This window comes from Chelon labrosus (genome assembly GCF_963514085.1).
Source record: "Chelon labrosus genome assembly, chromosome: 13".
Taxonomy (NCBI): Eukaryota; Metazoa; Chordata; class Actinopteri; order Mugiliformes; family Mugilidae; genus Chelon; species Chelon labrosus.
Window position 1 is genome coordinate 1,361,948 of NC_140346.1, and position 16,582 is coordinate 1,378,529.

General features: G+C 40.8%; 1 protein-coding gene across 1 annotated transcript in view; it reads left to right on the forward strand.

Annotated features, from left to right (window-relative positions):
- Positions 1-37: 37 nt before the first annotated feature.
- The window catches only part of gucy1a2 (guanylate cyclase 1, soluble, alpha 2), a gene marked incomplete at its 5' end in the record, with an annotated part of 42,615 nt that continues 26,070 nt past the window's right edge, over positions 38-16,582 (forward strand). The window contains 4 exons of the mRNA XM_084559218.1: positions 38-349; positions 9,252-9,313; positions 10,253-10,377; positions 14,173-15,074. Coding sequence (XP_084415344.1) covers positions 38-349; positions 9,252-9,313; positions 10,253-10,377; positions 14,173-15,074 — 1,401 coding nt within the window. The remainder of the gene's footprint in view (positions 350-9,251; positions 9,314-10,252; positions 10,378-14,172; positions 15,075-16,582) is intronic.

Consider the following 16,582-nt stretch of genomic DNA (forward strand, 5'->3'; position numbering starts at 1 on the left):
CATCACCGTCCTCCTCCTCTTCCTCGCCATCATCACCATGTCCTCGTCGTCGCGCAAGATCTCCTCCGAGTCCTTTAGTAGCTCGGTGGGCTCGGACTGTGGGCTCGAAAGCCCAGGGGGAGACGGAGGGGACGTCGGTTTGGAGCCGGCGGAGGAGAGCCGAGGCTGTCCCTTTTCCTCCTACTCCTCCTCCCACAGAGCGGTGCTCTGGAACGGCCGCAGCCCTGCCGAGAGGTCGGCGTGCCCGGCGGGCGAGGAGCAGCAAGGGCCTCACAAGAGGGTCACCAGAAGGAGAAGGGTAAACCTGGATTCCCTGGGGGAGAGCCTGAGGCGGCTGACCTCACCCACGGTAGGCTTACAGATCAGTATGAAGAGCTCCCATGAAATATCATTAAATATTTCTAATTTAAAACTTCGCAATGCTCTAAGTCACCCTTTCTCCAACACTGTCTAACATTTTAACTGGACTCACAGGTTTGTCATAAATGTGCGGCCATTCATTTTAAAAATTGTTGTTAAAAAGTCCATCATGCATAATATGAGAGCTCCAATATTAAATCAGTGACTGGTGGTGTTTAAAGAACACTTAAGGTTTTTTGAGAAACAGTCAGAGGCATTTATTCCATTGCACAGAGATGCCTCCAAAGTTAAGGAGAAACATAACCTTCAAGACCAAACAAAACAACAGCATTCAAGTAATATTGCCTTCTCCACAACACCAGACAATGTTTTTTCTGATATCAAGATATGATGCGTGCTGTGCTGTCTATGGAAAGAAAAACTCTTTTCATCCTTTACCTCTGGTAGCCTGAATCATCTGGAGGATTATATAATAAATATGTTGTTGTGAGGGTGAGAGATGCCCATGCCATGTCTGTGTAAATGCAACGATGTGGGGAGTGTGACGAAGGGGTTGTTTCTATGTCTGTGTGTCTCGCTTCTATCTGTGTCCCAGTTGTATTACAGGCTGTAATACAATAAAGCAGCTATTAGAACAGAGTGCAATTGTGATGGATGGCATGTGATTAGGGAATTTTCTATTGTTTGTTGTGATGGTACATCAGTTTGGGATTTGCGTGCATCTGCTGTCATGCATCTGCTTAACATAAAAAAAATATATAAACTGACAAATAGACAAATGTTCAAAATAGTGGACAGTACAGAAATTAATAAATGATACCATAATATCAGAAGTAGCTACTTGTGATTTTAAGTTATGTATATCAGAAGCTATACTATTTCTTGGTTATTTATGTCATATTCTATTTTCCCTTTCACGATTGATGCTGTGTCGAAGAGGTCTAATAGCCTGTGCTCATGTTCCAGTATAAAATGTAAAAAGGTTACGCTGCATCAAGAAAGGTTGCAGTTGCAACTTACAAGGTTAAACAGAATGACAGAGCGAACTAATGTTTTCCAGATATGATGCTGTATGACTGGTTTGTCCTGAGGAAGCTAAAAATGTGACAGAGGCATAAGAGCTGACCTACTTTAGTTCAAACTTCTTTATGGCTGGAAAAAAAAAAAAAAAGATTTCATATGAATACCCTTAGACACCTAAATGCATTCAAAAGTGGAAAAAGTCTGTTGTGTTGTTATGTGACGTACATAGGCGCTTGCATCACACTGCTGAAAGCCTATTTTCTATTTTTCTCATCAACTTTCTGTGATGATCATTTTACCCAACAACTGTTTAAGACCAACATGAGATTTTAGTGTGATATTCTTGCTGGCCTACTATGAAGGCAATATTTAGAGGTGCCTACTCTTGACAAAAATATCTAGTTTGCTTGCTAAGTTTTCAGCTTTCATCACCAGCCACTTTGTAATTTCATGCTGTGTATGCAACATATCACAAAGCACCGTCAGTTGTGACAGGCTGGCCATGTTTTAATATGAGCTAGCAATATTTAATTTTGCCACTTTGGATAATCAGTACAAGGGCTGAAGACTTAAAGCTGCACTGTATGGTGTTGTTTATCAGTGGCACCAGCAGTAGGCTACTAGCAAACTACATAAAGTGTTGGATTCGGTTACATAATTGTTTGATTAAGACTTCATAAAGCAGAGTGTATCACCCTACAGCCATCAGTCTACATAGTCCATGTTGTTTTGTCGACAGGATGGGTTGATTTGATCACGCATATTCCAGTTCTGTTTATGTTGTAAGAATTCTGCTGTGGGAATATATTTGTCCAAATTGTAAATGTCCAGCTTCCATGCTTCCATTCCTGGGAAAAATAGATGTTTCAGAGAAATTAATATAGAAGAGGTGCTTTTGGCAGCCTTTTCCTTTTTTCTTTCTTTTTTTTTTTTTTTTTTTGCTGTCGAGGCACTACCTTGCAAAAATGATGAAATTCAGTATATTTTTAAAAACTGATGTTGCTGTATATTGGAGAGGCCCACTGAGAGCCAACTCCAGCTCTCAGCTGCAGCTCTTATTGGCCCTGATCTTTACTAGATCCATGAAAAAATAGGGAAGTGGAAACACACAGATTTGTGTATAACACTCGGTTATGATAATAGCCACAGCAGTTTACTTGTGTGTGTTCCTGCATTGTGTTTGTTTGCCTGTAAGTGCAATTGTGTGATTACTGACAACAGTTTGGCATCATACGGCTTTTTTTTATCCTAGTACGTAAGGGTCATTATGGTGTGCTTTGGTCGCAGCGACAAGGAAAAGGGAAATTTCCAAGGCCTTTACTCAGTCACACATAGTTTATTGTCTTTGTTCTCTCTCTCTCTCTCTCTCTCTCTCTCTCTCACTAACACACACACACTGGCTGCTTTCAGAAACAGTCTATTGTTGACTTCAATGGACCGTGACTGACAGAAGAGAGCATGCTCTCTCTGCTCGTCTTCACCGTGACCACACTGACCTAGAAGCAGCCACACACACACGTACAGAAACATCCACACCCACACACATTTGCATGTGCAGAAACATTAATTTTCTGTATCTCTCTCTCAGTTTCGTGTACTGACATGGAAGGTGGCTGTTAGCGTAGTGACCCGTGATGCTGAGCAAAAGGCCCTGAGTGTTGGCCACAAATATGAAAAGTCTGAGACACGTGTGTGTGGTAATGTGTGGTTTCTGGTAAATACACATTTTAAAATTGTGACCACTCTTCCCTGTCACAAAAAAGGTTTGGTACAGAGAAGAGCTATGTTGATGTCTGGTAAATAGTCAATGTGACCACACTGGCAGTTTTAATGGAAATTTACTGTCTTCGCGTTGCATGAGTTTTACTGTCTCTGTTGTATATATTCTTTCCTTTTAGGGGGGTTGTTTCTTAAAATTGTGAGGGAAGGTGTTGAACTACACAACCTCTGGTAATTTCCAAGAGAAGAATATTGACTTATAATTAGGCATGTTCCAATCAGTATCAGGATATTGGTATCAGGGCTAATCTGGGCATTTTTTTTAAAATTATCATATGGGAACTGAGTTTCAGTCAAGCCCAATCTTTAATAGTTATTTATTTTAGGCCTGCCATAAACCGCAACCACAAAGAAAACGAAGAGGAAGACAACTTCTCCTTTTCTGTTTTAGTGGCTAACATCAAAGCTGCCAAAAATCAAAGAAGTAGATGACCCAAAATTATTCTGTGTGGAAGTATTTTACTGTATTAGTAAATTGTGTAATGTGGATGTTTCATAAAGTTGTAGCAGGAGACTGTCACTAAGTACCACCACCAAAAAAAATAAAAAAAAGAAAGAACAAAAACTGGAATAGGTAGCCCCCAAAGCAACAATAATCTAGACATCCCTAGTCATAATGTTTACTCATAATTCATTGACAAATTTACATTGTAAAGCAAACAAACAAAAAAGGCTTGCTATTTATATGGTTTGTTGACATATGAACAACAAACCATTCAAACGTGCCTTCACCACAACTTCACTATAACATCCCTGTCAGTTGTCAATGAAGCTAAAATGTTAAATTTCATTACTATTGCTGTTATTGGCATTATTATTATTATCATTATATTACTGTATAGCCCTTCATACTAAAAGTTGTACCTTAAACCCGAATGAGCAAGCCATAAAACATCACTAACAGTCACACAGTCACTAACTTGATTTTAAAACTGTGTAGCTGCATTTGTTCTACACTACTGTATTTTACAAGGACTACAGTGAAATATGATGCACATCTTAGGTGTTTGGCGGTAACTGAGGCTCAGCATTGTCATTGATATACCAACAGGTTTAATGGGGTCCATCATTTAGTTAGGTATGCAGTATATTAAACTGGAATTCTGCATCTCCTTAAAGATACAAGTAAATATATCTGTGAACTACAGACCTGTGCCTTGAACAAACTGACGGTTGATTCAACTCAGGTCCAAATAGTCCTAAATATTGGGAAAAGAGTATAAAATAGCATGTGAAAGTCTAATAGAAACATTGTATCCGAGCAGTCCCTGTGCAAAGCGCAAAAGTGACGTTCTTTTTTTTTTCCATTACATTACATCTATGTGGCAGACACTTTTGTCCAAAGTGATCTACAGTGAGTGCATTCAACATTTGTAGGGAACCACAGCTAGATATCACCCTTTCCATGCCTGACGCACGGGCTGCATTAAACAGCATTGCTCTTCTTCATTGACACATTAATTGCAGAGCTACACTCTGAGTCAGGTTAAAAATCCAAATACAATGAACCAGATGGCAACAGAATTGTTTTCTTTGTACCTGGTTTATAGCTCATCACTCATTTATTATCTCATGCTGGGATTTATCTTGCAATGTCTCATCTGGTGGACGAGTTTCTATTTTATTTAGAAGTGCTGGCAGCTTTCCAACTGTGGTGAACCAGCAGCACCCACTGCTCAACGACCATAGACCACACCAGTTCATGCTGATAGAAATTTGGAGGAGGAAGATGCAATAAAGGAGGGGAAAGAGGAGCAGGTCCACTGTGCTGTATGTGCTTGTGTTGGGAATCAGTCACACGGAAAGACAGAGAAGGCATGGAAGGCATGTTCACATACGATAGCTGAGAGGAGCAGAACTAAATCTCAGAGGGAAAGACAGCAAAGCAGAGCAGCAGAGCAATTGAAATGGAGAGGGATTCTGTTTCTCTCCCAGGGTAAAGAGACAGAGCAAACAAAAGAGACAAAGTGATTTGGACAAGGAAGATGGGAGGTGGAGAAAGAAAGGACAGAAATAAAGGAGAATACCCCAAGCCCAACACCCTTTCATTTTAATGAAATATTTTTTTCACAGCAACATTTCACCCATCTCAACACTTTCAGCAGTCACCATATTTCTGCTGTTCTTATATCTGTGTTTTAAAAACTCATCCCAACAACTAGGAGATCTCAGTTCGTTACTAGCTGCTAACTAAATCTGTGTGCCCAAGTGAGATTAATGTGTGATGGGGCATCAAGTTGTGTGTACAGTAAACATGCCAGGGATGTAACAATGCAGATTAATGATGATGTATGTGCACAGCATGTTTGCACATGTGTGCATGTATGGTTGATAACAGTTAGTGAGTGTGTGTGTGTTTGGTCATGTTGTAGAGTCCTGTGCACACACACTATAAGGTACATGTTCTTTGGTAAATGAATAGCTGCATCAAGGACGAAGTAGGAGGAGATTGTCATTTCTGGTCTACGCACACAAATATATTGTAGGTATTCACACAAATGTGCAAGTGGGGAATAGAAAAAGGTGACAGATAGAAAACATTTTTCTCACAAATATTCAGTGAAAGTGGCCCACTGGGTCAAATATCATTACTACACAGTTGCTTGTATAAAGTGCTTAACTATAACCCCTGTTGCTGATTTGTATACACATGCATGGTTGTTCCTAAAAGGGACAAAAACATGTTATCAGCAGGGGTTGTTTCAAGTTCCAGTGGACAACAAAAGAGGAAGAGAAGCTCCAAACATTTGTATTGCAGTGTCCAACCCTTCTTTAACTGGCACTGAGAGAACTACAGCCACCTTATAAAGCACCTGCTGACACACACAAATGTGTGTCTGACTGTGCACACACTGCATCTCATCTCTTCCCGTGTCATGTTTTTGCTCTACATCCCCAAGACTCACCAGTGTCTGCCCCTCTCCTCCTCTCTTTGTCTGTTTGACACAAACACACACATGCACACACAATCACTCCTGTATCTGTCCGGAGTGGGTGGAGGCCTCAGAATGACCTCTCCAGCTGGCACACTGTGTTCTAGTTTTGTCACTACAGCCTTGTGTTTCAGCCGTATCACAGATAATAACATTGGACCCGCCCTCACAAGCTTAGGCTGTCAGTAACACAAAACACACCAGCTGCACAAGCGCATACAAACCATCAAGCTGTGTGCAAATTCTGGTCATGTTGAAATGTTTATCACTGTTGTCATCTTATTTTTGATTTTGGTAGACCGCTGGACCATTGGTAGACCCGCCCACACACACACACACAAGTTTATTATATTTCTTTCATGACTTGATGGGATCTCTATTACATGCTTGGTTAAAAATTCTCCCTCCTGAACGGGTCAAAAACAGCCCCTTTCACAGCGAGCCGTTTTGCCCGCTCCCCCTCCCTCCTGAGAGTAAGCTCCTGCAACCCCGCCCCGCCCCTCTCCTCCGGGAGACACACAGGACCCGGGTGGACATGTGTAGTGTTCCCTAGGCAACCGTTCAGTGTATCGGTACAGTACGGCAACACGCCTCTCAGAAGCTGCATGAGTCCGTCTATTTATACCAGAGTTGAACCCAGAACAACAGGAGACCCCCGAAGAAGTTCGTTAATAGAGGTTTGAACAAAATATTTATGAATGTTTGGTGAACTTAATGCTACTTTGAGCCGCTGTATGATAGCCCACCAGGTAGCGAGGAGCGGATAAATCGAGGATGAAATGAAGGTGATGTTTACTTTAGTACAGTTTATTGACAGCTACGCAACATAATGTAAGCTAAGTAACGCGACGGCATTATGCGATGATACATACAACTTTTATTGTACCACTGACGTTAGCTCACGGCTAATAATGTAATGTGGGAGAAGTACTGGGTCTTTCAGGGATTGAAAGACACCTCCGGAATATTGTTATGTATATTGACAACCATTTATTAATTAAATTGTCTTAATTATGAAAACATTCAAGTGCATCTTCACTGTCACTGTCACTAAAAGCATCTGTTACAGGTCTCTTTGTGGCAACTGTGCCAAAATGTCTACTGAGCCAGAGAATATTTCCTGCAGGGAGACACCACTGGTGGGTATTTTTTCCATTCCGCTATTATGCATTCTTTTTCTTCTTTCTTTCTTTTTTTTTTTTTTTTTTTTTTACATCTCCATGACGTGCATTTACACTTTTTTCAAGTTTACAAGGAGACTAGCTGCAGAATCCACCAGAATGCCTGGTGTTGTTTAAATGTATTCTTACAGAATGTATTAAAATATGTAGGACAGACTATGGGCCTTTATTTCTAAGTTCCATTGAGATGTAAGTTGTTATTAGTTTTTGTTGGCATTTGAGTCATCAGTGTTTACTGTAACAAAAATGATTGAGAAGCATAAAAAATACTGTGACAGTTTCCTTTGGCTCACTGTTCATTACATGTTTTATTTTTTTAATGTAACATACCATTTAATGTACCATGACAGGCACCAAAGCACACAAAACTTTTATTATCTGAGATTGCTGTACTAAATACCACAGAGCTCTTTAAACAATTACTTCATACAACACCATGCACATGCACAACTGATTGTCTATACAGAAGTTGTATATAAATACAAAAATCAATGCAAAAATTGTAATAATTAACATTCTGTTAAAAAATATATGTGTATTTGTTTCAGCCGTTGCAGAAGCTTTATAGGCTGCCGTTGGGGCTTCTTGGGCCGTAGAAGCATCGTAGCTGCCCTCCAGTGTGATGAATAAGGACCCTGATTCTTACCAGACCTGGCCATCACTTCACATAGATGGAAAATATATATATATATATATATAAATAAATATATTGTAATGAGTTCTAAGTCTGTTATTTAGCTTGATTCGATAGCGGTGTTGCACATTTTTGACACTTTATGGTATTTATATTATTTTCATTTGTAGTACCTGTTTTTTTTTTTTTTTAAACAAAGCTCAGTAAAACACTTATTTTTGTTCTGCTTAGGGGTGCAACGTCTGTCTTTCCATGGTTTATTTTGAATTTTAAATAAAAGCTTGTGAAACTTACAGAGGGTTGGATCTGGATCTTTCATTCGCTTTGCTGTGCAGTCTCCCTTCTGGAGAAGATGGAGAATACACAGGACTCATGTGAGACTTTGTAGCCTGGGAGATAAAGGAAGTGTGTTACTAACAACGTTAACACTGACCTTTTCAAATATCCCAGTAAGCCATGGCATGTGGAACAACTGGCATGCACATTAAGAGGACCCTGAAACTAAGGAAACTAAATGGAATTCATACTTCATTCATAAATGTTTGTCCTCAAGAGCGTCGCGGGGGCCTGGAGCCTATCCCAGCTTGCATCTGTCAAGAGGCAGTGTAACACATAGAGACAAAAAACATTTGGATGCATCACCAGTGAACCTTACAGTACATGTTTCTTCAGGCTGTGGGAGAAATCAGGAGCACCTGGAAAAAAAAAAAAACATGCAGGAAGAAGATACAGACTCCACCCAGAAAGGCTCCAGCTGGCCAGCAAGTTCGAGCCAAGAATTTTCGTGCTGTGAGGCGACAGGGCTAATTACTGCACCACCATGCTACCCTAAATGAAATTCAAGCGTCGTTAATTTTATTCACACCTGTGGTATACTGATATAAATATGAATATACATGGTCTTACAAAAAATAATTTTAACGTGTCCTGAATGGAATGCGCACCACCCCAACAAATGACATGTCAACATGTCTGCTGTAAAAAAATGTCTATTAAATATGAATGTGTCTTGGCTGCAATAACATGTCAGGCGACACCTTGGCAGCGCTGTTAGTCTGCTTAGATCATTTTCACACACGCCATAACAGCAATTACCATAGCAATGTGTCCATATTTAAGGGGAACACATATACAGTATGTTTTCAACTCAAGGCATTAAAAGAACAAACTTGATAAGACCTAATTGGTTAAAATGTGGTTGGTAAATTAAATTACAGTTTATGATGTAATCTAATGATTCAAATAGAGCAAAAAGTCCAGATTTAGTGAATATTCCCAGCACTGAAACACTGAGGTGAAATAAATGCAATCACACATCACAATTTTCACTTCTTCTTGCAGACACAGACTGTTCAGGAAGCTCTTCAGCGGACTCTACAATTCTACAGACAACAAGAGATCAGGTAAGATCTCTGTTCTTTTTCTGACTCCACTCCTCTTTTATCAGTCTCTATATATGCTCTCACTTGTCACTTGTTGTCTATCTGCTGTCTTGTCTTGGTATCCCTATCACTCATTTCCTCCCTTTTGCTTGCATTTTCTCACTTGTCTCGGACTGTGTGTCTGTCACATATCTACATCCAGACACCTGTTCAGTTTTCTGTGAGCACCGCCACCCCGTCTTCTCATTCTCTGTTTTGGTCGCACGGAGAGACAGACAAACACGCGCACTCACACACACACATATTGACACAGTGCTCCACCTCTTGCCTCTGCCTGTCTCTCGCTGTCCTGTCCTGTCAAAACACTTTAACTCAGTAGAGAGCATTGTGCCCAGCACAACACATACTAACACCATCCAGATGGCACATATTGTGCAATACAAACACGGACATCAGATTTTTATGATTTTCTTTCTCTTGCCTTCCCTCTTGGCTTCACACATTGGCCTCACTTGTTGTCACTCAATAGTTTCTCTGCTTCACTGGTCTTGTTGGGGATGCAATTGAGTGAATATGGACTAAAATGATTCCCAGAAAGAAAATACTTTCTGTTTTTATGTGTAAATATAAACAGAGGGTATATTTGTGCATAAAGATTAGAAATGTCTCTAGTCCAATTCCCTGACTGACAGAATAAATGTGTTGCCAAATGAAAGACCATCTTTTATTATACCATTATACCATTATATTTATACCAAGAAAAATCACTTTAACCTGAATGGAATCGAGCCATGCAGATAGAGTATGCCCCACCCCAACAAAATGGAGGGGAATTGAATTTCTGATATGGCAGCTTTGGAATGAAACACACACACAAACAAATAATATTAAAAAAAATACTCATGGCATGCTGAAGTCATGGCTTCTCCTGTTTGTGTGTTTGGTTTGTGTCTTTGACAGGTGTCAGGAAGTTGGAAGTGAGGAACGGCGAAGAGAGAGGAGAGAGGAGAAGTGCCCCTTTCTAGAAAACTCTGGTTCAGAGGAAGATGTCCTACATGTCCTACAATACATGGCCACCATACTGGGTAAGTGAGAAATGTGAGTATTACTGTGTGTTTGCTGAAGGAAAAGACATGGAGTGACTTTTTATGGTTTCGCCTAGAATTAATAGTAGTAATTAATTTTTATGAATGGCCAGGACATACATACAATAAACATACAGTACACTACTTCTCTCTTACGCCCCTCTATGTGTCCTATTGTTAGTTTGTATATGTACACACATGCTAGCCATCCCCAGCAACTTCTAAAACACACTGCAGACACATTTAATTTAATGAAAATGGATACAGGCCCTAGGTTCTGCTCATACATGCACAAATATCCATATGAGAGGAGCTCTCACTGACCTGGCAAACTTTTCCTGTGTTCTTCTGATGCCACTAATTTGTTGTTTTAGTTCCTCTTGTTCAGAAAATTTTCAGCTTGTTATTAGTCAGTGGGTTTTGGTTGGAAGTTTAGGATCAGTGTCTTGCTGAAAAGTCAGATGATTACCAAGTTTTAATATAACCTCAGAGGGAGTCATGTTTCCCTTTGAAACACTCTATGATGTTAGTCGCTAGTTCCTGTAGCAGCTAAGGACATCTGGGAAGGGACAGACCTTGATACTTGACTGTGGGATGGTGTTTTCTTATCATATATTCTAGACTGACTTTATGGGTTCTGACAATTAGAAGTCAAATCACACCATGTAACAGACTCAAAGAACTCTAGTCTGTACTGATACTTTGGTTCACTGCAGCAATTTAAGGTCGTTCTCAGCTGTTTTAGGTTAGTCTTCTATGTTCCTTCAAGGTTTTGCTGTACCATAAATTTTAAACTTGCAACACTCTCTTGGATCTTGAAGTGTCTTGGAAATATTTTTAAACATTAACATTGTATATTGTTGTTGCAATTAAATCTTCTCTTTGTCGTAGCATCTCCTTTATATTTGCAATGTCTGGATCTCAGCTCAGATACCTGCAAATTAGCAATTTATGCCTGCATCACCGGCACATTAAGAGTTGTTTCCATAAGCTCAGAAATTGTACACTGCCTGGCCAAAAAAAAAGCCGCCACAAAAAAAACGGCTGTTGGACCGCCTTTAACATTGATTACAGCACTCATTCGCTGTGGCATTGTTTTGATAAACTTTTGCAATGTCACAAGATTTATTTCCATCCACTGTTGCATTGCATTTTTCACCAAGATGATGGGAGAGTCTGACCACTGTGCAAAGCCTTCTCCAGCACATCCCAAAGATTCTCAATGGGTTAAGGTCTGGACTCTGTGGTGGCCAATCCATGTGTGAAAATAATGTCTCATGCTCCCTGAACCACTCTTTCACAATTTGAGCCCCATGAATCCTGGCATTGTCATCTTGGAATATGCCTGTGCCATCAGGGAAGAAAAAATCCATTGATGGAATAACCTGGTCATTCAGTATATTCAGGTAGTCAGCTGACCTCATCCTTTGGACACATAATGTTGCTGAACCTAGACCTGAGCAACTGCAGCAACCCCAGATCATAGCACTGCCCCCACAGGCTAGTACAGTAGGCACATTTCCATTAACGACTGGGTACTTACCAGTAGTTGAGGGGGGACTGTTTTTGTCCCCGTCCTCTTCCCTATGAATGGTGCTCTAACGACTCTTGTCCGTCAGAGGCTCCAGTGTCAAGGTGTGAATGAGGCTGACACTTCTTGGGGACAGAAGTTAAAACTGTATTGTTAATAGATCGCAGATTAAATCTCAGTCCACCTCCTCTGTTTAGCGAAGGTTTCTCCAGTCTGACATAGATGGCTTCCTTTACTCCTCTTTCAGACCATCGGTCTTCTCTGGCTAAGATTTGGACGTTGTTATCTTCAAAGGAGTGTCATTTGTCCTTCAGGTGTAGGTGGACCGTTGAATCGTTTCCTGATGAGCTGGCTCTCCTGTGCTGGTACATGCGTTTATGGATGGGTTGTTTGGTTTCTCCAATGTATAGATCTGTACACTCCTCACTGCACTGAACAGCGTACACCGCATTACTCTGTTTTTGCCTGGGTGTTTTGTCTTTAGGGTGGACCAGTCTTTGCCTAAGTGTATTCCCTGGTTTGAAATAAACTGGAATACGGTGATTTCTGAAAATTCTCCTGAGTTTCTCGGACACTCCAGCCACGTAAGGGATGACGATGTTTTTCCTTTTGTTGCTTTCCTCCTCTCTGTCCTTTTTGGGATATCTTTTTGAGCCTGGGTCCAGAGGAAACCATCGTATCCTATGATGTAACCTCCCTCTTCACGTGTATCCCCACCAGAGAAGCCACAAGAGTAATAAGGGAAAGACTACAAAAGGATGACTCCTTGGCTGGTAGGACCACCCTCACTCCAGACCAACTCTGCGTGTTGCTCGATCTGTGCCTGACGACCACCTGTTTCCAATTTAATGGAGGATTCTACAGGCAAAAACACGGCTGTGTGATGGGGTCACCAGTGTCACCGATTGTGACCAGAGCTCTGAACAAGTCCAGTTGCCTTTTTTGAACTTTTTTGGATATACCATGACCTGGATGACTGAGAACCTTCACAGACATCCAATAGGAGTCTCGTACCTCTTTGGTTAGTTAAATCCAGGAGGCGACTTTTTTTCGTATTTTAAAACTGTTACTAGCAAGTAGTTAAAAACATTCTAGATGAATGATTTTGATTGCGACTGCATCTGTAATTATACTGCTGTTTTAGGAAGCTGCAGCTTCTTACACAATCAGCACCTGGAACAACCCTCCATTCTGAGAGGGAAGCCGAGCTTACTAGGTGAATTTATCTATTCATTTTATGCTGTTTATCTCAGTGCAAGTCTTTGTGGCAGCAGGCTAAGCAAGTAGGCCAGACATTACTCGCCTCACATTCATCATCCATCGCTTCCTGGGGAATCCCGAGGTGTTCCTCTGCTCTGCTGGATATGATATATAATCCCTGTTAGGGATCTGCCCAGGAATCTCTTCCAAGCTTGAAAAGACTGGAATACATCCACTGCTTGGGGATGTCCAAGTTTTACTGCCAATGAAGGTTTTCTCAATGATGTTCATTCTGAATGTCCAAGGTCCTCCATTTCTGTGTAAATGTTAAGCCCAGTGAGCCGGTGAAGACACTTTTATCTGTGATTTCTTTTTGCCTCAAAAGCTGTGAAAAATGGCCAACAATCAGCTGATAAGTAACCTCATCATGCTTAGTTTTGTATACTAATCCAAGTTTAAGAGCTTGGCTTTGAGTTGGTGCATTGCTTAAAATATGTGTTTGAGCAGAAAAATCTTTATCTTCTTGTGTATGTTTGGATTTTCTAGATTTTTCCTCCTTGTTTTTTGTGCTGTAGCTTTATTAATTTTAAACATCAATTTGAATTTTTCCATAATCACTTAATCCATTTTCTACCTTTGTTATTCAGTCACTAGGCATGTGACATGGTTATTTTATTTTATCAATATTCATTATTTTTAGCAAGGCTTTGATGTTTGATTTTCTGTGGTTCATATGCCAACAATTGTGTTTGCTAAATTAAAAATTTGGCTGACATATCATGTATATTGCTTAACATAAAGTGATGCTCAGCTAGGGGTGCTCAAGTGCAGATCTTCATTGAGAAATTATATTAAACCAAGATGCCAAGTCTACATAATGCTTAGTAACATATCTCCTTTACTTGATGCTATCCATATGTGCTGTATATTGTTATGTCTATGAAAGCATTGGATTATGTGCTTGTGGGCAGTTTAGGTGTGTATCACTGTCTATGATAATCTGTGTGAATCTTCAGATGAGTGCAGTACTGCATTGCTCACATTTTGCATATCTGCTCTTCCAGGAGTACCATTCTGTGAGCTGCGAGAGCGTTTTGGTGAGGAGTTCTTTGGCCTCTGCTTTGAAGAAAATGAACGAGTACTTCGGGCTGTAGGCAGCAACCTCCAGGATTTCTTCAATGGTTTTGATGCAATTTTGGAACACATTCGCACCTCCACAGGGCGTCGTGCCTCATCCGAGAGTCCTTCCTTCCAGTGCAAGGATCCCCATGAGGAGGAGAAAGGGCGAAGAAAATTGCACAAAGTTGGAGATCAGGGTGAAAGAGATGGAAGAGGAAAGGTGTTGCTTCTTCATTGTTTCAACCCTGCCCCTGTTGTTGGATTGATCATGCCAGGTTTGATCAGAGCTGTTGCCAGACGGATCTTTCATTCAGAAGTTGAGGTGGAAGAGGTGCCACCTTTAACTCCTTTGTTGCCCAATGAAGATACGGACTGCGACTCCACAACCCCAACTCCAACTGCATCACCCACTGCCTCACCCTCCTCGTCACCATCCCCTCCCTCTACATTTCCTACCACTGTTCCCACAGTTTGCCTCTCCTTCCAAATCGAGGAGATATGCCCTCATACCCTCTCTTCTCTATCAAATGCTGCCTTGGTGAGCACTAAACGACCCCCTCTTTCACTCTCCACCAACCCCAGTGACTTGCGCATTGGCCTGGCCACGTTTTGTCGCGCTTTTCCATTTCACCTTGTCCTGGGGCCTCGCATGGAACTACTGCAGCTTGGAGAAGGACTGAGGCGACAGGCTCGCATTGAGCCTCATCGAAGCCTCTCATTCAGGGACTGTTTTGAGATCGTCTCACCAAAGATGGAGCCCTCATTTCAGGGCATCTTGCTGAGGCTTGCATCCCCATTTACCATCCGAACCAGACCCGACTCTACACAGACTGGCACCAAGGAGAAGGTAATGATATCAAATGTGAAATGTATGACACTGTTTCTCTGTTTGTAAAGTGAAATTTTGAGGAATCCTCATTTATCTTGAAAACAAGCATTATCTTTGTAGCCACACACAGGTATATCTTAAACTATCACTTATGATGCCCCACTGCATTATTGAGATTAAAACACATAGAGAGTGATACTGTAGAACTGGATGACAATTTTTAAGACAGGCATGGCGGAAATATCACTCTGAAGAGTTAGGTGGGTAGATCTGCATGTACTGACTACAAACTGAATCAAACTGCAACCTATGTGCACTGAGTTTAAACAAAATATTGGAAACTTTCATATGAATACAAAACATTGCAGAATTTTTTTTCAAAAGTACAGAAAGTCCTAACCCTAACCATGGAAATAGAGTATGTACTCTTCTTAGAAAAATATTTTCCGTGTGGGCAGTGTTGGGCACATTACTTTAAAAAAGTAATTAGTTATAGTTAGTAGTTACTTTTCCCAAAAAGTAACTGAATTACTCCACTATAAAAGTAACTAGTTACCAGGGAAAGTAACTATTGCATTACTCTTTTTTTTTTTTGAAGTTTAAATATGTCTAAGAATTGGATTTTTTGGAGCTCTTGCTTGTGGCTGGCTGTAGTCTGAGAGCCAAGTCAGATGTCTGAAATAGAGCTCCAGGCGTCACGTTGACGCCGCCTTATTGGCAGGGAAATTGTGGCAAAAACATGCTAAATAAACAATAACACATTACACTTGGAAAACGCTGGATTCTGTACCTGATATAAAGTGATCGCTACACACACAAAATCCGTTTCTTGAGGGATCCCACCGCTCCATTTTCTCGTGCCTGCTTCTTGAGCGTTTTATTGCAGTAATCCACATCTACCATCTTGCAGGATCTTTAGGAATCGTTTAAAACGATTTCCCCATTGCTTGTCCCCGACTATTCTGACATCCTGGGACAACAGCTGTCGATCATTTTGGAAGTGGTACAAGCATAGACATAAATACATGTATATATGTCTATGGGTACAAGGACAAGTTAGTTAGCTGCAGCAGCTGTCATCCGAGTAGTAATTAGCAAGGTGCTCTTTCCTGCCAGTATGGCGGTGTTGTGATTGCTGGTGCAGGGTGACGTCAGCTAACGGAGCTCTATTAGTTCTTCACGTCACACTTCATAACGCACCACATTTAATGGCCATCAGTAATGGCGTCGTAACGGTTATTTTTTAAAGTCATGTGACCATATGACTTTCTGATGGGCAACACCCACATATTTCCTATTGAAACACCAGCTCCTTTTGAGTAGTCTTTTCGAACTGAAGGAGCTACTTGGACGGGTGGTGAAACATATTCAAGAACTTCTACAAGTCCAATAGCTCTTGTTTTAGCTTGTGTTTTTGGATATTATGTGACCTGGATAACTGAGAACCTTCACAGACCATGCCATTCATTGCATAGGAGGAGTGAGGTTTGAACTTGTTCCAATTTGCCAGAAACAAGTAATTAACT